This window comes from Zea mays, chromosome 5, assembly GCF_902167145.1.
Source record: "Zea mays cultivar B73 chromosome 5, Zm-B73-REFERENCE-NAM-5.0, whole genome shotgun sequence".
In the NCBI taxonomy this organism is placed as follows: Eukaryota; Viridiplantae; Streptophyta; class Magnoliopsida; order Poales; family Poaceae; genus Zea; species Zea mays.
The window spans coordinates 51,392,295-51,414,802 of NC_050100.1; the positions used below are offsets into that span (position 1 = coordinate 51,392,295).

The 22,508-nt window shown below is 50.3% G+C and overlaps 1 protein-coding gene across 2 annotated transcripts; it reads left to right on the top strand.

The window, feature by feature from the left end:
• Positions 1 to 1,107: 1,107 nt before the first annotated feature.
• LOC100384686 (uncharacterized) lies at positions 1,108 to 22,335 on the top strand. Of its 2 annotated transcripts, none has more exons than XM_020537487.2 (17): positions 1,108 to 1,500; positions 1,604 to 1,685; positions 1,798 to 1,850; positions 1,932 to 2,076; positions 2,223 to 2,361; positions 2,443 to 2,497; positions 7,168 to 7,372; positions 7,577 to 7,672; positions 7,809 to 7,928; positions 8,043 to 8,168; positions 8,343 to 8,498; positions 18,764 to 18,880; positions 19,640 to 19,762; positions 19,840 to 19,907; positions 20,036 to 20,171; positions 21,123 to 21,288; positions 21,375 to 22,335. In XM_020537487.2, the coding sequence occupies exons 4-17, from the start codon at positions 2,017 to 2,019 to the stop codon at positions 21,611 to 21,613; spliced, it is 1,806 nt and encodes a 601-aa protein (XP_020393076.1). In that variant the 5' UTR covers positions 1,108 to 1,500; positions 1,604 to 1,685; positions 1,798 to 1,850; positions 1,932 to 2,016; the 3' UTR covers positions 21,614 to 22,335. The 2 variants fall into 2 exon arrangements, with proteins under 2 accessions (XP_020393076.1, NP_001349347.1); NM_001362418.1 differs by having other exon boundaries at positions 1,195 to 1,500; positions 1,932 to 1,986; positions 21,375 to 22,281.
• Positions 22,336 to 22,508: the final 173 nt, after the last annotated feature.

Consider the following 22,508-nt stretch of genomic DNA (forward strand, 5'->3'; position numbering starts at 1 on the left):
AATGTCTGCTGGTTTTAGGAAAGTGCTTAGAGAGGTGGCATCTAGAGGATGTCATGTCGAACGTGTGAAGATTTTTTAGAAATATGTATATTTGTGTGAAGCTTTTTAGAAACTTGACTCCATTTTATTTTTTATGTCCCTCTCGGCTTTGTTTCCTATCATTTCCAATGACTTGCTATGCATTTGCACTGTATTTGACATGTCTAAAACTGCTACAAAAAACTTGCTATATATTTTATCTAAAAATACTATATCCTTGTTATGCTTGCTTGATCTTTATTTTTTCTGCTCTTCTATTCTTGTGTGGGTCATTAAGAATGAGGCGATTATATAAGGATATATGCTTTGTCAGTATTGTCTGAGTCTTTGAGCGTAGCAGCAAAAGTTTTGGTACATCATTGTTTTAGTTATTATGACCTGAACAACCCAGTTTATATATAGAGCTCGTGGCAATGGAAGTCCCATGGTAGGACAATGAAACCCGTGGCATCAAGTGGTGTCGCGCTCATCTGCAACAAGGCACTATTCCCGTGAGGGTTTCTATCACTATTGTGCTCATGTCGCGAGTATCTTGAGCTATTGGAGGCTCGTTAATTTGTGATCCGTCGCAACGCACGTCATATACCTAGTTAGTACTAATATGAGAATTGAGGTTATCCCACCAATTTGAGTAATGAACTCATGATGCACCACCTCAATTTGGATGAAGTGATTTCTCAAACCAAACACCTTCTACGTGTAGTCTAGAGATCAAACACGGCTACACTTGCGTTCAACTACGAGAGACAGAGGAGGCCATGAGAGAAATAGAGAAACACAGAGTGTGGGAAGCAATGCAATGCAATGCTTCTGAGCCAGCAGAAAAAATGGTTAGTTTGATCATTTAACCTTGTCCTGGTACCAAAAGAAACAAATGATAAATGAAGAAAAAAGAGAGAACACCTGTTTTCAACCAATTCTCACCCCGAGTGTCAAATTTTCGACGACATACGAATTAAATGTCAAATGTTCACTGGTGCGCAGATTGGGTGTCAAATATTCAATTTTCTCAATGATTCTCCATCCAAAGGAGTTATCACTGACCGCTCGATCAACTATAGGCGGCCTTGATTGAGCAAAAGGAAACGGCGAAGGGATGCAAGCACCCTGGAACCCTTCTATTTTGCACTGACTTCCACGGCTCGCCTCGCTTCCCCATCCCACTCTCTGTCCCTCCGGCGAGTGGCGGCGGCAGAGACGGAGGCCGAGTGAGCAGTACAACGCCGCCGACACCAATCACGAGGGTATATCAACTACAAGTAGAGGGAGGCCAAGCACGAAACCATCAAAGCTGACCAACTGAGCGCCCGCCGCAATGCTCTCGCGCGCCGCCGCCATCCGTCGCGGCGCTGCGGCGGCGTTCTCCACAGTCTCGGAGAAACCGGAGACGGGGCTATACGGCTTCGACGTGCTTCGCACGGCGAAGGGGTTCCGCCGCTTCGTGGACGACGCCATCCATCGGTAAAGGGGAAGCCTGAAGGCTTACACCACTCTCCCAGTGCTACCACGCCCCTATCAAATTATGGGCTGCTAAACCTCAGCGAAAGCTTGCTCGAACTCGCAGGTCGGACGAACTCGTGGCACGCGTCGCGCGGCTGCCGTCGTCCACCGAGATAGTGCGGACCATGGACGAGATTTCCAATACAGTAATCTACATCCTCCTCTGTTTGTGGCTTTTGAATCGATCTGTTTGAGTTGATGCAGCGTAGGCGCGTAGCTTGATGTAATGATGTGTCTTTGTCTTTGTCGTGTTGTTAGGTTTGTTCTGTCATTGATTCGGCCGAGCTGTGCAGGAATACACACCCTGATAGGTGAGTTTGTGCTTCTCATACAATTGGGTGCTGGGTGGCAATGTGTCTTCTCGTTTGATTGAAGATATACTTTTGTGCTAGGGAGTTTGTGGATGAGGCAGATAAGGCGTCGATGAGGATTTATGAGCATCTTCAGGTGAGCTTGGCATTGAACATGGCTTGATAAATGATGTGGACTTGGACTGTTATCTGTATTAGTGGCGTAAACAATCAACATCTCTGCATGGTATGTTGACCTTAAAATGTATTGTGATAGGTTGTCGAACACTTTTGTGAAACCTTTGCCATTCTTTGTAGCTAATTGCAAAAAGTCTGAAATCTAATCACTCGATCAAGTTACAGTAACATTTTGATTTCTATAACTCACTGCAGTACCTGAATACAAACACTACTTTGTACAATGCTGTACTGAAAGCTGAGGGTGAAAGTGTCCTGCTCACAGAGGAAGCTCGAAGGGCAGCAACTACCTTGCATATTGACTTTCAAAAAGGAGGGATTCATCTTCCTAAAGGTTGCCCCACTCAAATTTATATTTTTTTCTATACTAATAACATTTGAATGTAAAGTAAATCATAGTTCTACTTTTTGGCAGATAAACTTGAGAATGCTAATCAGCTGAACCTTGAGATTGCCCAGCTGGGTAGAAAGTAGGTACATTAATTGGACACTTTTGCTTTCTATATAAGCTGGGTATTACCTCTGTCAAACAAATATTAATTGGACACTTTCTGTTTATACTCGTACCGTATTTGTTGTCAAACTGCTTTGTAATCTGTTATTTTAGTTGCACGTTTTCAAGCTATCTATTGGCAAGTAATTTCATCACTTAAATGACAGGGCTTTTTGGTAAGCTAGATATGTTCCAATTCTTGATGTTTGCACAAGCCCTAGAGTCTCTTATGTTGGATAGACTGAAACCCTAACCCTAATCTTGGGTTGGGAGTATATTAAATAGAAGAGTTAGGTGGGCCAAAGCCCATTACAGAAGGGGTAAACAGGGAAATAAAGGAAAACTCTAATATAACCCTAACAATATTCTAACACCCCCGCAGTCACAACTCTATCATGTATAGATGTTGAGACTGCATCGAAACTCAGTGACACATTAGATGGAAGCTCCTTGGTGAAGATGTCAGCGAACTATGAAGTGGTCAGGATGCGAAGAACACTAATATCACTGACAGCGACACGCTCGCAGACAAAGTAAAGGTCGATCTCCACGTGCTTCGTGCGCTGATGTTGCACGTGATTGGTGGAGAAGTAGACCGCGCTGACGTTATCGGAGTAGACGAGGGTGGAGCGCTCGAGGGGGCTGTGGAGCTTCTGAAGAACCTGGCGGAGCAGGAGGCCTTGGCCACGCCGTTGATCGCGACGAGATACTCGCCCTCAGCGCTGGAGCGTGAGACGACGAGCTGCTGCTTCAATGACTAGGAGAAGAGGTTGGTGCCCAGAAGCACGACGTAGCCAGATGTGGACCGACGTGTGTCAGGGCAACCAGTCTAGTCGGCGTTGGTGTACACCACCGGCTTAAAAATCGAGGAGGGTCAAAATAGAAGGTCGAAGTCGGTGGAGCCGCGAAGGTAGCAAAGAATCCACTTGAGAGCATTGAGGTGGGGCTCTCGTTGGGTGTACATGTGAAGGCACACATTGTGATATCCTGGCCCTTGGGATGGTGATATCCTGGCCCAAGGCTTAATATAATTAATAGAGTACTCATATCAACAAGTGCATCTTCTTTTTTGGAAGCCTATCTCGAAAGAACCTCCAAGTTAAGCGTGCTTAGAGAAATTTGGGATAGGTGACCGACCGGGAAGTTTTCTCAGGTGCACATGAGTGAGGACAAAGTGCACACAAAAGACTCGCGTTGGTCTGTGGGGATGGTCTATGGTCCTAGAGAGCTGTCAGGAGTAGGTACCGTCGGTCCGGGAGTGGATGGGGTGTTACAAGTGGTATCAGAGCCGATCCTCGCGGTTTCACGAGCGTGTGTGGGTTAGGTGTTCGGGTATATGGCGCATGGTGCATGTGGGCCCGAAGTGGTCACATGGCATGACATATGACGACACTAGACACACAGGCGTGGTCAAGAGGGGAGGTTTCTGGCTTGGGGTTGACCAACGAGGACGTCGGTCTTCTAAGTGGGGTGGATTGTGATATCCTGGCCCCTGGGATGGTGATATCCTGGCCCAAGGCTTAATAGAATTAATATAATACTCATATAAAAAGGTGCATCTTCTTTTTCGGAAGGCTATCTCGAAAGAACCTCCAAATTAAGCGTGTTTAGCTTGGAGAAATTTGGGATGAGTGACCGACCGGAAAGTTTTCACGGGTGCGCATGAGTGAGCATAAAGTGCGCACAAAAGACCCGCGTTGGTCTGTGGGGATGATCTATGGTCCTAGAGAGCTGCCAGGAGTAAGTACCGCCGGTCCGTGAGTGGACGGGGTGTTACACACCTACTGAACGATGTAGGCGTTGTTGGGCCGGGAGAATGTGAGGTACTAGAGGACGTCGGTGATCGGGGGCTCATCGTCGTCGGAGAGCTTCGCTTAAGCATTGACAAGAGTGCAACAAGGCTTGTAGTCGAACATGCCAGCCCGCTCCAGAATGTCGTGGGCGTACTGACGCTGATGGAGGAAGAAGCCATGGGGCCATCGCTCCATAGTGATCCCGAGGAAGTGGTGGAGAGGGACTAGGTCCTTCATCATGAACTCGCGCTGAAGGGCGGGGATCGTGCACTGTAGGGCAACATTGGACGCCGTGAGCATGATGTCGTCGACGTAGAGGAGGTAGACAGTGTCAGCGCTGTGCCGAAGGATGAATATGGGCGTGTTTGACTTGGCCTCAACGAAGCCAAGGGAGACTAAGTGGGAGGCGAAGCGACTGTATCGAGCCCTCGGCGCTTGCTTGAGGCCATATAGGGAGCGGTTCCGTCTGTAGAGTAGATTCAGGTGAGTGGAGTCAATGAAACCGGTGGGCTGGCTATAGTACACCGTCTCAGTTAGAATGCCATGGAGGAAGGCATTCTTGACGTCCAGCCATAGTTGTTAAGGCGTCGCCTAGCGTCGCCTAGGCGGTAAGGCGCCCCGGGGACGTAAGGCGTCCTACTCGCCTTACTCGCACGTAAGGCGAGTGGAAGAAGCTGTCGGAGGCTGGAAGGGCGCGACAGCAACAACGGCACGACAACGTCGGATGCAGGCCTGCAGCAGCGTGGTGGGGCGGCGCCGGTACTGGAGAAAGGGAGGAGCACCAACGGGGAGAGGGAGAGAGCAGGGAGAGGCACCGTGTAGAGCTCTAAAAGTGGCGCGGGGAGGGAGAGCGGCGGCGCAGTGGACAGGGAGAGAGGAGAGCGGCGGCATGGTGGTGAGGGGGGGGAGAGGAGAGCTGTCGGCTGAGGGAGAGGAGAACAACTCTGCTAGGTTTTAGGTTTTCTAGTGTTTTGGGCTGGGTTGGGCTGTTGTGGGCCTTTTTTCTTTTTTCTTGTTTCTTTTTTCTACTAGGCTGAAATGGACCTAATAGGTTTTACTATTATGGTAGCTTGCTTATTAACTTTAAATTGGTGATATATATATACACACAATATGCGGTCTAATTTATATACTTATCTATATTATTAAGGCGTCGCTTTGCCTTACGCTTTATCGCCTAAAAGATAAAAAGGGGGTCGGTCGCCTTATGTTGCCTTACCCCGCCTTAATACCTATGTGTCCAGCGGGTGGACCGCCTAGTCCCGGGAGAGGGCGAGGGAGAGGACAACCCGAACGGTGGCGAACTTGATGATGAGGCTGAAGGTCTTGCCTTAGTCCACTTTGGGGCGCTGAGTGAAGCCCCGAAGGATCCAACAAGCTTTGTAGCGATCGAGCGAGTCGTCAGGGGTGAGCTTGTGGTGGAAGATCCACTTGCCGGTAACCACGTCTGTGTCCGGTGGACGCGACACCAAGTTCCAAATATGGTTGGCTAGTAGGGCCGCGTACTCCTCCATAGCGCGACGCCAGTGGAGATTGGCGAGAGCAGCGTGAACGGAGGAGGGGACAAGTGAGGGAGCTGGTGTAGCGTCGGTCGTGACCACTAGCCGGTCGACGGGGCGGAGAACACCGGCCGAGCGTCACGTCACCATTGGGTGGATGTGGCCGGGGTCACGGTGGATGGCGAACGGGTGGTGCACCGACGACTCGTCATAGAGCAGGCCGAGGCACGGACCGGCGGAGCGGGGGGAGGACCGGGGTGTTGGTCCGCCCACAACGGTGGTAGACACGGACGAGGTTGGCGAAGCGTGCCGTGTGGGGCCGCGCGTAGCGCAGGCTGATGGAATAAGTCTTGTGGCCTTTTGTGGAGGACATCATCTCTGCAGTCTTGTGGAGGACTGCAGTCTGTGGTCTTTGTATAGGACAACATCTTTGCATGGTCTTTGGTCTTTGTGTAGGACAATATCTTTGCATGTCTAGGATAGTCTTTGGCCTTTTGTGTAGGACATCATCTTTGCATGTCTAGGACAACATCTCTAGGAGCATCTTAGTATATGCTCGGCAGCCCCTTGGGCTATAAATATGTATCCCCAACCATTAGATGGATATGGCATTGTGTGTTGTGTGAGAAATAAACCAGAAAATTGCCCTACGGACGCTAACACTGCGGGGGGTGGGAGTGTTAGAAAGTGCAGCAGGGCCTGTCGTCTGGCATATCTGCCGGCCGGCCTTTATGGAAGTCTAGACACAGATATAGATAGAGAGAATTAGGGGAGGATCTCAATCCCTCTGATTGATCTGATTCTAGTCTAGGATCTTTCCTTTGGTGTAGAAGGCTTCCTTTTACCTCTCACCTTCCTCCCCTATATATACATGTACCTGTACTGTCTCTCATATATCAATCAATATACGCTTCCAACTCACTTACATTCTTAATAAAGCAATTAGATTGCACACATTGAATATTTTCAGGTTAAAGAGTATATTTGTTGAGTTATTGCATTTATTCGAAATGTTTTTTGATGATTTCCTTTGATATTTTCCAATTAGTGCTGAAAAATGAAAAAGGTTATTGGTTGATTTTAAAGTATTTTGCTTCATTGTGCACCTATTATGCGTGCAACTAGTTGATCCCATTGTCAGCCAAATAGCCCTCTAAACTGTGGAGTGGAATTCTGTTTGCTTTACTAGAAACTTATATACAATTTGACTACATCTCTCCCTGGATCCTGTTGCTTTCCCTTCGCTGCTCAATGCCTCATTTTAGTGAATTGACTAGTTGCTTCAGAATTTATGCTGAGATTGTCGATTGATACTGCATTTTGGTGATAGTGTACACTATTTTTGGCTGTGCCAGGTTCAATGAAAATGTAATGAACAAGCCAGGTTTTGTGGATGTATATCCAGCTTCACGAATAACAAGGAATATACAGCATCATTTCGAGTCTGTTTCCCGTTTTAATACTAGCAAACTGATGAACACTGAGAAGCAAAAAGGCCTAAGGATTGTAACAGAACCAAGAAATCTGTCATCAGCACTAAGATGGATTTCTGATGAGGAAGTAACTTTTCTTCCACTTGCAGAACATCTCTTACATTCATATTACCAAATTTTGTATCTTGGATAAAGATGTCTCTATAGCATCGAACAATTCTTGTATTTCTTATGTCACCACTAACCTTTCGTCTGGATTTATTCAATGAGTACAGTTGTATATTATTAGTCCAGTGCCAGTGGAAAGCTAACTATTTTAAAATTTCCAAAGGTCAGAAAACAGGTATATATCGTTGGGAACTCTGAACCTCGTGAAAATATTGGCGTTCTTAATGAACTTATACATGCTCGTGATGAACTTGCAAAGGTAATGTGTCTTCTTCATACTATGAAGTTTATTGGTTGTATTATTCAAACATAGCATTGATCTTAACTGTAACTTGTGGTGCGCAACTGCCCTAAATAATTGAGTAACACAGTTTCATCTGTTTATGGTCTTACAGATTATGGGATGCAAATCTTATGCTGAATTTGCTATTCGTCCTAACATGGCCGCGTCAGCCGATGTGGTTATGTCATTTCTTGAAAATTTGAGCAACACTGTTAAGCATAAAGCTGAAGAGGTTTGAATGGATCCAGCTAATACTGGCATATTTTGGCAAAATGCACTGCGGCTCCTGTTGAAATGCATCATTAAATTCTATGATCCATCTCTCTTGATAACATCTCTTATGCAGGAATTTAAGACCATACATAATTTCAAGAGAAGAACATGTAATGAAAAGAGTGCCGATCTAGAACCCTGGGATGAGGATTACTTCATTGGAATGATGAAATCATCTGTATATGACCTGGACGCTTCAGTATGTGCTAAACTGGCATCTCCGTGATGAAATAACTGTACCTAAAGCTTATGTTCAATTCTGGTTTGACATATACTGCATGCATGCCTGTAGAGTACAGTCCTTACCCTTTTGTTTCGATAAGTTATTGACCCCCCCCCCCCCCCCCCCCCCCCTCTGTTTGGCATCTATCAGGTTATTGCAAAATACTTTCCCTTGTCGCAGTGCCTAAAAGGGTTAAATGTTCTCGTTGAATCATTATTTGGTGCAACATTTCATCAAATTCCTATGAGGGATGGGGAGTCATGGCATCCAGATGTGATAAAGCTCCGTCTCCATCATCCTGATGAGGTACAACCATGTCAACCATGTTTTTTAATGATAATTCTACAACAAACATAGAATAAATACTTTTAGCTTCTCTGCTTTGGTTATTTGTGTATGTGCCCGACCTATGTAATAAGATAAAATCTGTAATTTCCAGCTGCAGCTCTTGGAAATATGCAGATGTTACCACTATCACCATGGTTTTCTACTTTTCATTATCAAAACTGAAATGACAACTCACAAATTAAGGCTCAAACACCTACTCGGTGGCTTGAATGACCATGCGTTACAATGTGTCTTGCCCGTTTGTGTGTTGGAATCCAGCTGGTCTGCGCAGGTGAATGTTAGTACTCACGCTGACTCTCACGAATGGTAATATGTGGGTGGTGGAATTCGCGTGGCGACGATTATCAGAGTACGAGCTCGACCTGCCGATCGCCGTCGCTGCCAGAGGGTTCTTCTCCTTACACAAGTCTACCCTCACATACTCGCCCTCTCCCCTATATGGCTCTGGATCGCTATTACATCATGGGCCTATACAAGCCACTGTGGACCCACGCATTTGCTATTGGGCCGGATTGACCTGTTGCTGCGCCTGGGCCATGCTCCTGCCATCTTCCCGCCATCAGCCATGCCTTCCCGCGCCTCATCAATAGCCTTGGACGCCGCCGGTGTGCTGACATCCCCTCCCCCTTCACTGCCGGCTTGTCCCCAAGCCGGCGCCGCCGAGAATTGAAGTTGGATCATCTGCTTGTGTATTAGCACTGACCGCGGGTTTCAGTTGCGACACATGGAACACCGGATGGATCATGCTGTTGGCTGGCATGTCAAGTTCATATGCCACTGCGTTAACCTTGAGCACCTGGAATGGCCCGAATAATCTAAAGGCCAATTTATGGTTCTTGCGTTCGGCAACTGAGATTTACAATATGGCTGTAATTTCAGGTACACTCGGTCTCCCACTGAAAACACTCTCTGAACGACCTTTGTCGGCTTGTTGCTTCATCTGATCTTGTGCACGTTGCAGATGCATTCTGACCTGCTGAAGAACCTCTTGTTGACTGTTGAGCAGATTCCTGAGATCTGGGATTGTGCACTGGTTAGGGGAATCAAGTCCAAAGTGTGTAGGTAAGTGACCATACAAGACCTCGAACGGTGACTTTCCAAGAGCGGAATGGTAGCAGGTATTATACCAATACTTAGCTAGAGACAACCATGATGACCACTGTTTGGGACGTGTGTGGACAAAACATCTCAGGTAAGCCTCCAAACACTGGTTGACCCGTTCGGTTTGTCCATCGGACTGCGGGTGATAGGCACTGCTAAGACATAGTTTGGTTCTCGCTAGTTTGAACAATTCTTGCCAAAGCTTGCTAGTGAAAATAGGATCTCTGTCTGAAATGATAGACTGGGGTAACCGTGCAATCTGTACACCTCTGACAGAATATTTTGGCCACGGTTAAAGCAGTGAAAGGATGAGTTAAGAGCAAGAAATGCACATACTTAGAAAACTTGTCGACAATGACCATGATGCAGTTGTATTGGCGGGACTGGTGAAGACCGGTAATGAAGTCCATACTGATCACTTGCCAGGCATGTTCTGGGACTGGTAAAGGCATAAGCAATCCTGGGTATTTTGCACGGTCTGGCTTCGCTTGCTGGCAGGTATTGCAAGCCTGGACAAAGGTTTTGATTTGCTTCTTCATGCCTGGCTAGCTCATGTATTTGCTTTTCGATCTCATCTTTTTGCCGCGGAGTATACCGATAGGGTTGAAGTCTAAAAGGTTGAGCTCCACTTAGTAAAGGAATATGATGGTCCACATTTCTCCTGGGAGGTAAACTGGTGGGCTTCTGAAATAGGTGCTGGAACTTCTGCACCAGAGCTGCAATTTCTGGATGCAGTTCAGATGGAACTGGTGCCCTCACTGGCTGCAGTTCTAACAGCTGCTCGACGGCCTCTTGCCTGACCAAGGCCTCTAGTTGTAAACTGGACAGTTGGTGACAGGAATGCAGTTGAGGACTTGAGGTTTGACTCCTTGCAACCGAATGGTAGCCCCCTTATAATCAAACTGCATCCACTTATGGGCCCAATGCCCAAACATGGGACTATGATCTTCCAACCAATCCATTCCCACCAATCCATTCCCAGTATCAAATCATACACTCCAAGTGGTAAAACTTTAAGTCATTACAGAAAGTGATCGCTTCACATAGCCAGAAACAGTTGTGCACCACAAAATTACTCCACATGACATTTCCATTGGCCACTTTCACCTGCACTGGTTGCTTCAGACTTCTCACATTCTGTAGAGTCCCCATCAGGTGGCTGCCTACGAAACTGGCTGAACTCCCTGAGTCAACTAGTATTAGGACTTGTTGGCAATGGATCGAAGCCCATAACCTGATAGTTTTGTTACCTTCCCCACCATTAACTGCTGCGAGAGATTGTTAGAGTATATGGATTAGGCCCATGAGGCTAAGCCCATGTGGCCCATGTATAAACTCTATATAGCCACCCTTTAGGGTTGGCCCTGATAATCCAATGATTATTACCTTAACATGGTATCAGATTAGGGTTTCGCTCCTCCCTCACCCCACAACCGCCGACAGCTAGGGTTTCCTTCCCTACCCTCCAGGCGCTGCCGCCTCTCTGCTGCCCGCCGCCGCGCCGCTAGGCGCCCTGCCCGCGACCCCGAGCCGGCTGGGCCGCGCCGCCAATGCCTCCAGCTCGCCGCCAGCGCCTCCAGCTTCTGCCCGCTGCGCCGCTAGACGCCCTGCCCGCGACCCCCTCCCCCCATGGCTGGCGAGCAGCCTGCTCCTCCTTCCCCCTCCTATTTCCACGTCTTCCCTCCCCTCTCCTCCTCTTGGGCCCGCGCCGTCGCCGCTGCTCCACCCCGCGACGGTTCTCTCGGACGCGCGGGCACTGGAGCCGCCGCCGCCGCCGGTGGGAGGGCCACCCCCTACGTCGCGCGTGCCCCCCCGGTCTCCCCTGCGCTCGGGCCGGAGTGGGGGCAGGGGGTATTGAAGGGCACCGACAAGACTCCTGTACCCGGTGGGGTCCTCGACTGGGTCACCCTTGTCCTCAGAGAGCTTCGCCTGCGTGTCGACTGGGGTAGAGCAGGGCTTGCAGTCAATCATCCTGACCCGCTCGTGGCTCAGCTCCACCTTCAGGCTGGGAGTGTCCAAAACATTCGCCTCATGGTCCCCGTCGTCCTGGAGCCCGAGTCGCCGTCCTACGCACGCTGGCGGGACCTACTCCTCCTCACCCTTCGCCGCTACGCCCTGGATGACCACGTCCTCTGCGACCCCACCGGCGTGGCGCCGACTGCCGCGTGGGTGCGCCTCGACAGTATCGTGCTCACCTGGATCGTGGGGACGATCTCCGTCGACCTCCACAGCCTCCTCCGGAACCTTCCTCACGCTTGGGCTGCTTGGCTGGCCATCGAGGGCCAGTTCCTGGGCAACGCCGAGGCCCTGGCTCTCCGCCTCGACGCGGCCTTCCGCACCTTCGTCTAGGGGGACCTCAGTGTCAGTGAGACTGCCGCAAGATGAAGACCATGGCAGACTCACTTGGCGATCTGGGCTGCCCCGTGGAGGACCGCATGCTCGTCCTCAACGTCCTCCGCGGCCTCAGTGATCGTTACACCCACCTCCGGTCGTTGATCAAGCGCCAGCGCCCCTTCCCTACCTTCCTCCAGGTCCGCGACGACCTTGCCCTGGAGATCACTCTGGGTGCTCAGGCTGCATCGATCTCTGGCCCGGGGTCCTCGTCTTCCTCGACAGCACTGGCGGCTACACCCCGACCCGTCCACCTACTCCGTCACAGTCTGCCCTTGGCCCTCATCCACCCGGGCCGAGCGGGGGCGGTGGGGGCCGAGGTGGCGGAGGCGGTTGCGGTGGTGGCCGTCGCCGCCGTGGTGGCCGCGGTGGTGGTGGTGGTGGCGGTTCCGGCGGCGGTGCCCATGGCAACGCACCGACGCCGGGACCCCAGCAGGGTGCCCCTTGGCCCACCTTCTACCACCCGTGGTCAGGGCGCATCTCCATGTGGCCGTTCCAGGGGCCAGGTTCTGAGGCTCGTCCCCCGGCGGCCATGTTCGCCGGTGCGCCGCCGGGGTTCACCTCGCCGCCAGGGTTTGCCTTCGCCTCTCCGTCGCCCTGGACCTCGACACCTGCCGCTACGTCGTGGCCCACGCCGCCGGCTGCTCCACCGTCTGGGCCAGTTGGTTGGGACGCGGCCGCCCTTGCTGCCTTCCAGACTCCTACTCTGACTCCGTCGATGGGTCCCGAGTGGATCGCAGACACTGGTGCTACCTACCACACCACTCCCAACCCTGGTATACTCACCTCTGTTCGCCCTCCTTCTTCCTCTCTTCCTTCGTCCATCATGGTGGCGAATAGCTCGTGTCTTCCTATCACATCCGTGGGTGCCGTTGGCGCTCCCGGCTCTTTTCGCATTCCTGATGTTCTTGTCGTTCCTTCTTTGGTCCACAATCTTCTCTCTATTCGCCGTTTTACCGCTGATAATTCTTGTTCTGTCGAGTTTGACTCTTCTGGTCTTACTGTGAAGGACTCGGCAACTCGGCGCCCCCTCCTCAGATGTGACAGCACCGGCCCCCTCTACAGCCTTCGGCTCCCGCATGCCACCTCTTCTTCGTCTTCGTCGCCTGACACAGCTGTTGTTTTTGCCGCCACCACATCTTCTACTACCTGGCATCGTCGCCTTGGTCACCCCGGACGTGATGCCTTGATGCAGCTTACTCGTAGTGCCACTATCCCAGAGGAGCATCTTTGTCATGCGTGCCAATTAGGCCGCCATGTTTGTCTTCCTTTTTCTTCTTCCTCGCATGCTACTCATGCATTTGATCTTGTACACTGCGATTTGTGGACTTCACCTATTACCAGTATGTCGGGCTACAAATACTATCTTGTGGTGCTTGATGATTTTTCTCATTATGTGTGGACTTTTCCGTTGCGTGCCATGTCTGAGACTTTCCCCACCCTCCGCGCACTTCTTCGCCTGGGTGTCCACTCAGTTCGGCCTCACCATTAAGGCCGTTCAGTGTGACAACGGTCGGGAGTTCGATAACTCCACCTCCCATGACTTCTTTCTCTCCCACGGGATACAATTGCGGATGTCTTGCCCGTATACCTCCTCCCAGAACGGCAAGGCTGAGCGCATGATCCGCACGACCAACGACACCATCCGCACTCTTCTTCTCCAGGCACACCTACCGGCACGCTTCTGGGCCAAGGGCCTCCACACCTCTACCTACCTCCTCAATCGTCTCCCTTCCACTGCGTGCCCGGCCCCCACTCCTCACCAGGCACTCTTCGGTACCCCTCCGCGCTATGACCACCTCCGTATCTTCGGGTGTGCTTGCTACCCAAACACCGCTGCTGCTCCTCACAAGCTAGCACCCCGTTCCACCCTCTGTGTGTTTCTCGGATACTCCCCGGATCACAAGGGCTACTGCTGCTTTGACCTCCTCTCGCCGGGTCCTCATCTCTCGCCATGTGGTGTTTGATGAGCCCGTTTTTCCTTACTCCACCACACCCACTCCACCTTCCCCTGACCCTGACCTTGATCTCTTCACTCCCTTTCCGACTGACACGGTGGTCGAGCCACCTATACTTCCTCTTTCTGCAGGTACTCGCTCGCCGCCTGTCGCTACTACTCCCGGCCCGGTGCCTTGCCCGGGTCCGGTGGTGTCGCCTACGGTGGTGTCGGCACCGGCCCCTCCGGCCCGCTTTGCACAGCCGGTGCGGGTCTACCAACGCCGGCCCCCGGTGACCACGTCGCCGGGTGCGGGACCGCTGCCGCTGGTCCCTCCGGCACGCTTCGCCCGGCCGGTGCGCGTCTACCAGCGCAGGCTGCCGCCGCCAGGGTTCGCACCACCGCCGCCGCTGTCGCCCCCATCGCCATCGTCCCCACTGGTGACCTCTTCTCCGGCGGCGCTGCCGGTGGCCCAGTCCCCACCAGGGACACCTACACCTCCACCGCGGCCACCCGCGGCACGTGTCTAGACACCGGTGTATCACCCACCGCTCCTTCACCGAGACCTGCGGCACGTCCACCCGATGGTGACGCGACACGCAGCTGGTACCCTGCCGCCCCGGGTTCTGGCGGCCACGCTCGGGGACTCGCAGGTCTCTCCGGTACCCTCGTCCGTCCGCACCGCCCTGCTGGACCCCCACTGGCGTCGGGCGATGGAGGAGGAGTACGCGGCGCTCGTCGCCAACCAGACGTGGGATCTGGTGCCCCGTCCGCCCGGCGCCAACGTTGTCACTGGCAAGTGGATCTAGACGCACAAGCGGCGGGCCGATGGTACCCTGGAACGATACAAGGCTCGCTGGGTTCTTCGGGGCTTCACTCAGCGCCCCGGAGTCGACTACGCCGAGACCTTCAGCCCGACTGTGAAGCCGGCCACCGTCCGCACGGTGCTCTCGCTGGCCCTCGCTCGCTCCTGGCCAGTTCACCAACTCGACGTCAAGAACGCCTTCTTGCACGACGCCCTCACCGAGACCGTCTACTGCTGTCAGCCGGCGGGGTTCGTGGACTCCTCTCGCCCTGACATGGTCTGCCGGCTCAATAGGTCTCTCTATGGCCTCAAGCAGGCCCCCCGGGCGTGGCACTCCAGATTGGCTACGTTCCTTGTGACACTGGGCTTCGTGGAGGCCAAGTCAGACATGTCTTTGTTCATCCACCATCATGGAGCAGAGACTGCCTACTTGCTTCTCTACGTGAATGACATTGTCCTCACCGCCTCCAGTCAGTCACTTCTTCGCCGCCTCGTCGACGCGCTTCAGCGGGAGTTTCCGGTCAAGGATCTGGGCGTGCTTCACCATTTCCTGGGGGTCACTGCTGAGCCTCGCCCCTCAGGACTCCTACTTCACCAGCGGCAGTACACTCTTGACATTCTGGAGCGGGCCAAGATGATTGACTGCAAGCCCTGCTCTACCCCAGTCGACACGTAGGCGAAGCTCTCTGAGGCCAAGGGTGACCCAGTCGAGGACCCCACCGAGTACAGGAGTCTTGCCGGTGCCCTTCAGTACCTCACTTTCACCAGGCCGGACATCTCCTACGCCGTGCAGCAGGTCTGTCTCCATATGCACGACCCCTGGGAGCCCCACCTCGCGGCTCTCAAGCGCCTCCTCCGCTACCTCCAGGGCACCGTCGACTACGGGCTGCTTCTTCACCGGTCTACCTCCTCCGAGCTGGTCGTCTACACCGACGCTGACTGGGCCGGGTGCCCGGACACTCGGCGCTCCACCTCCGGCTACGCCGTCTTCTTAAGCGGTAACCTGGTGTCCTGGTCGTCGAAGCGCCAGCCGGTCGTCTCCCGCTCGAGCGCCGAGGCGGAATACCGTGTCGTGGCCAACGGCGTGGCGGAGGCTGCGTGGCTCCGGCAGCTCCTCGCCGAGCTCCACAGTCCCCTCTCCAGGAGCACGTTGGTCTACTGCGACAACGTCAGCGTCGTCTACCTCTCCACCAACCCGGTGCAGCACCAGCAGACCAAGCATGTGGAGATCGATCTACACTTCGTCCGAGATAGGGTCGTCGTCGGTGATGTTCGAGTCCTCCATGTCCCGACACGTCCCAGTTTGCCGATATCTTCACCAAGGGTCTTCCGTCCTCGACCTTCGCCGAGTTTCGCTCCAGCCTCAACATCAGTAGTGGCTAGTTGAGTCTGTGGGGGGATCCTATGGTGTGATGTACTTCTTCTTTTCGAGTCCAGTCTGTGAACTCCGCTGCGACGGAAGTTCAGACTACGGGGGGTGTTAGAGTATATGGATTAGGCCCATGAGGCTAAGCCCATGTGGCCCATGTATAAACTCTATATAGCCACCCTCTAGGGTTGGCCCTGATAATCCAATGATTATTACCTTAACAGAGATATAGCCAGAACAGTCTCTTCGTTACCAATTTTAGGCGCATCCACCCATTCTTCAGTTGTATGGTCCTCTTCGTCAGTTAACGCCATAGCCCACATTTCTTCAACCATATGCAGCGGGACACTAGCTGAACATTTGTGTGCATGGCCCCACCTTTCTCCGCACTTGAAACACAATCCTTTCGCCCTGCGATATGCCTTCAGTGCAATCAGTTTACTGTCTTCTTTTTGATTATTGCCATTGACTGACCCACACCTTTCATCAGCAGTTGGAGGGGTCCGGTGACTAGCAAATGTCGACAGCATGTTCAGAAGATCTCCAGGCTTCACAGAGGGTTTCCAAGCCACACTGTTCTCCATCCTCCTGTTGTCACGACGTTTAGTATTTATCAGCACGACATCCTGGAAAAGCGCGAGAGAGCAAGCAATATCGCGATGGGGGGGGTCACTGAATCACAACTACAAACTTAATTTCATCCCTTAGCCCATCAACAAATCTAGCTATTATCATAGTAGGAGTGAGCTGACTCTCGTGTGCTAAAAGTTGGTGCACGAATTGATCAAAATGTTCTATATAATCACCAATCAAAGCATGTTGATGAATGTGATAAAACTGTCTAGTTAATATGCTATGCTGGTCCCTACCAAATCTGGTGATTATAGACACACATAAGTCTTCCCAGTTCATTTCCCTTAACTTGGACTCTATTGACTGCAACCAAAATGTAGTCGACTCCTCAAAGTGCATGGTTGCCAGACCAATCCACCGGTGCATTGGAACAACATAGAGTTTGAAATATGTTTCACATCGCCTTTTCCAGAGTTTGGGATTAGCCCCATCAAACACTGTAAAGCTCATGCTCGGGACTCCAGAACTCGATCCCTGAGACCAATCACCCATGGATTGTCTCCCTGCTGACTTGAATTCGAAAGGTATAAAACCATGGTTCAGGGCTGGGCTCGTACCTCTGACCGGAGGAGGTGTCTGGGCTGTTCCCGACCCAACACCTGCTCTCCGGTATGGATCGACAGCATGGTGGCGGAATTGCCCGGTGGTCGCCTCGTTAAAGGTTGCTTCCAGTTGGGCAGAAGCTGGCACACCTTCGTCCTTCAGGAGATCATTAGTGGGCGTAACGCCGGTTGTTTCTCAGCGAAACGCTCCACCTTACTCTGGATCGTCTTCAGGATGTTGGTGATCTCTTGAACCTTCGTCTCAACCTTCGGTCTCCATCGCTGGAACTCACTCTGCTCCGTCACGATGCTTTGCACCGTCGTCTCCATACCCGCCACCGATCGTTGCATCGCCTCCATGAGTCGGTGCGTCTCGCGGTCCCCCCTCGATCTTCACCATCAATTGTGCCATGGGGTCGTTGAGCCGTGGTGGTGCCATCCCCGTTGCCTTCGTCTAGAAGTGTGTTCGATACTCGTGTAGTCGTGTGTCGGCTCTAGCTCCAAATACCAAATGTTAGTACTCGCTCTGACTCTCACGAATGGTAGTATGTGGGAGGTGGAATTCGCGTAGCGACGATTATCAGAGTACGAGCTTGACCGGTTGATCGCCGATCGCCGCCGCCGCCAGAGAGTTCTTCCACTTACACAAGTCTACCCTCACATACGAACCCTCTCCCCTATATGACTCTGGATCGCTATTACATCATGGGCCTATACAAGCCACTGTGGACCCACGTATTTGCTATTGGGCCGGATTGACCTGTTGCTGCACCTGGGCCGTGCTCCTGCCGTCTTCCCGCGCCTCATCAATAGCCTTGGATGCTGCCGGTGTGCTGACAGAGTAGCACCTCAAACAGCAGCACACACACACAACACCTTTGGCTGGAGGTAGAAGAGGGAGTGAGCACAGAACATAGCACGAGCACACCTCTGCATGTGCAGCAACTGAACTGCCTTCCATTGTCAAGCAAGCTGACACGCGCACACACACAACTCTAGCTACCAACAAGGTACACTAGTACCACTATAGCCACTATTTGGCACTATTGCCATGATGCTACAGTAGATAGAAGGACAGCAGAATTGACCTATTGTCTAACTCCTGCTGCAGCAAAAGATCAGGAGCAAACATCAGATTATCTGTTCCTCTTGGCTAAGTAGATGATTCCCAACTTCACGGTTAAAATTAGACTGCTCGATAGTGATGGTTTGCACTGTGCTATCTTGATGATGATGGTGATCATTATCTAGTAATGTTATATGTTTTGTTGTCAGTTCTTGCTGTTTATAATCATGCAAATTTCATAAAATATTAAATGCTTAGGGGAAATCTAATCAAGGATCCCCTGTACTACTACTTGCACATAGTGTACTACCTTCTTTTCTTACCTATTCTTATGTTTGCTGGGCCAAAAGTAACCGAAGGATATGATGTCTCATGAACAGGGTGATTTAGGATTCATGTATCTGGACCTCTACTCCAGAAAGGGGAAACATCCAGGATGCGCACATTTTGCTATCCAAGGGGGGCGGAGATTATCAGACTCAAACTACCAATTGCCGGTATATATTATCTTATTAATTATTTATTCCATGTTGCTGGACAATATGTAGTGCTCTTCTATCAAGATCAAGGCTTTTCATAAAAGGAAATGGTAGCTAGCAGCATCGGTAGTTTGCTTGGTAATGATTTTACACAGCCTATAAGCCCAAACATATGAAGTTCAGTAAACTCCTAGGATATGTACCTTATGTGCACCGGCGGAGTGCCCGGTATGGCGTGCTATGGCTCACGCCATACCTTGGCCCACCTGTCTTCTTCGCGGCCTCTCGCAACCTTGCCGAGTCGCTCGCACGACGCACCGCCTACTCCCACAGCCCATTTCTCCGCTGCCAACCACCGCTGTTCCAGCTCTCCTCCAGCTTCGCCTAGCCTGCTCCGCCCTCCAGTCCCCAGTTCCCATGTGTGGCATGCGCAACTGCGCTGTGCGGCTGCCGGTCTCAGACTGCAGCCCTCCTCGGCGTAAGCGCTCTTGCGCGTCGCGTCCGTGCGGCGGCCCTTAGCTCCCTCCGACCCTCCCCAACTGCAGCAGTCCAGGCAACGTCCGACCTCCCCTCTCTGTCCAGTCATACCTTGTTTCTTAGTTGCGCTCCGCCACTGCTTATGTGGATCAACTTTTACATGGCTCCATCTGCATAACTTTATGCTCGTACAAGGACATTAAATAAAGTAAAAAAATCATAATAGATTGCTGTTGTACAATTTCACAAAGTTGTTTCGTTTGGGCTTTTAACCTATGGACTCCATGCTCGCTTTTTCAGATCATTGCCTTAATATGCAACTTCTCAGGTGCTTGTAGAAAAACTGCAAGGCTTAACCATGGGGATGTTGAAACTCTTTTTCATGAGTTTGGGCATGCCCTTCACTCTCTGTTGTCAAGAACGGTATTTTGCTTGTTCTTAATATATTAGCTCCGCTATTACCTTTACTGTAGTTACCTGGTAGTATATTGTATTTGCAGGAATATCAGCATTTCTCTGGTACTAGGGTTGCTCTTGATGTGGCTGAAACCCCCTCAAACCTATTTGAGTATGTACGAGCTTTTAGGTTTTACATACGATGACAGTTTACTTTGTAGCACATCTAATTTTGGTTTGTTCAAAAATAAGGTATTTTTATTGTCAACCCATTTGAGTTGAGTTTCATTCACATTACAGATATTATGCCTGGGACTATCGTGTCTTGAAGACATTTGCTCTAGATGAAACAACTGGAGATGCAATACCAGAAAAGCTGGTAAAGGCACTAAATGCTTCTCGGAACATGTTTCCTGCTACTGAGCTCCAGAGGCAGGTATGTTTTTCGTTGTAGTTCTTAGGCTGTCTCCAACAATAGCCGGTAAATTGTTCTGTCCGCTACATATAGCGTTTTCTTCCGTCCTGGCTCCGCCCAACAATAGCCAGTAAAAGATCCGCTAAAATTTAGCGGGTGCTCGCTGTCCGCCAAACGTAGCGCACGAGCGGTCGTCCTCTATACGCAGCTGTCCGCTGTCTGTTTCTTCCTCTGGCTTTTTTAATATTTTTTTCTCTGGACGATCGCCCAGCTTGCTCCGCCTTTGTTTATTATTTCTTTGGACGATCGGCGCATATCTACATTGGCACAGAACGTGACAACGAACAAATATATAACAGAAATTTTCAATAATTTGTTAATGCTACTATTGAAAGACGAGTAATTTGGCTATGAATTTTTTTTTGACAAGGTTTTTTCTTTCATAAACTAAGGTGCTAATTTTTTTTATAATAAAAAGGTGAGAAGAAAACAAATAAAAACTAAAGAAATGAGAAAAGAAAGTCTGTTGTAGTTTTAGAGGACCGAATTTAGGGGACGTTGTTGGAGATTGAGAAGATATAGAGGACATAATTTTTTAGAGTGTGATATAAAGGACAGAGAATATTTTTTTAGGGGACGAAATTTAGAGAACGTTGCTGGAGACAGCCTTAGGCTATGGCCAGTAGGTCGTGTATGTTTTGCATTGTAGTCTTGTAGACTGCAAGGATGATGAGTAAGAGCACTCCCAACGCTCCAGCTAATCTGGTTTCCATAGAATTTATTAGACTGCCATGTCAACTTTTTGATGATGTGTCAAGAGAGTTATTGTGGAAAGAGAAGGAACCGGTTTCTCCCCTGAGAAACGAAGTCTGGTCTCGCACCAGGACACATGGAAACGACGAAAATAGCGTTGATCCCTGTTGGTGGTTTCCATCCTCGTTTCACTTAGTGCTGTTATGCTCCCTTTCCCAGATCTTCTACTCTATAATGGACCTAACCTTGTTTGGCGAGCAATCATCCAAGCCTATGGACACGATTTCCACTGTTGCCGATTTGAGAAGGAAGCATACAAGTGGGAAATACGCAGAAGGCACACACTGGCATACACGATTTACTCATCTCGTAACCTACGGTGCTGGTAAGTGTTCGAGCTGTGCTCTAGTCCCTGAGTTGCCTCATTCTTCCCTTCTCATAGACTACATTAATTATATTACATTATTGCAGGCTACTATACCTATCTATATGCTAGATGTTTTGCCACAACTATATGGCAAGAAGTATGCCAAGAAGACCCGTTGTCCCGCAGTGCAGGCAGTGCCATCAGGGACAAATTCTTGCGGTTCGGCGGGTCAAAGGACCCATCATCCCTGCTGAAGGATTTTGCAGGTGATGCCGTCATTAGAAACTCCGGGAGTGGAATAATCCCGAACGCTAGTTCCTTGTGCAAAGAAATTGGATTGTGAAATAGCACTGTGGGGGCGGAGGCTGGCATCTTTCTGCTTGAGCTTGGCTGAAGGGCCAAGAACTAAACCTCGAGGGCTTGAGGTAGTTTGAGGGAGATTGGAGATGATTTAATCCTCTCCTATTCAATTCACCTCTAACCGGACAAGTCCGAACAAGTCATGAAGGGGCAGAGTCGCTGGAGTTCCGGTGCTTGACCTCTCGGCATACATTAATGGTGTGGTGCTAGCGGAAGATGGTTCTCCTAGACATACTTTCTTCAAAGTTTCACCTGCGGATGGTTTTGCAATCTGTCAAATTTTACTAGAGGACGGTTGACGGTACCATATTATTACTCCCATTGCCTGGGATTTTTCCTTCAAAATGTTATGATGAAGTCTGTCAGCCCTGTAGCTTATAGCACTGATTCATAGGAGCCATAGGTCTTCCTTGCTCGTTTCATGGAAATGAGACCCCGTTTGGTAAAGATTAGTGCCTTTATTTTTGTCCTATTTAGTCTCTGAATTGCCAAAAGGTGGGACTAAAACATAAACAGAACTATTTTAGTCTCTAGTCTCTCAAGGAGTGACTAAAAGAGAGTAAACCACATAAATTTCACCTTTTGTCTCTCCTTTATTTTAGTTGTACTAATAGTGTGAGAATGCTAAAAGATATTTTGACACTCTTATATATGTTTTGAATACTTTTAGTCTCTACAAACAAACAGGGTAGAGACTAAACTTTAGTCCTTGGCTTAAAGGAACCAAACTGGGCCTAAGAAAGATCTTGAATGCAAGGCAGCTTTGTATCACCGACCTGAACAGCCTGTTCAGATACTTGTTCGTATCACTATTCTACTACATGTTTATTTGTGACAGCTCCAATTAGTGGAAATTGAATCCAAATCATATTTATCGT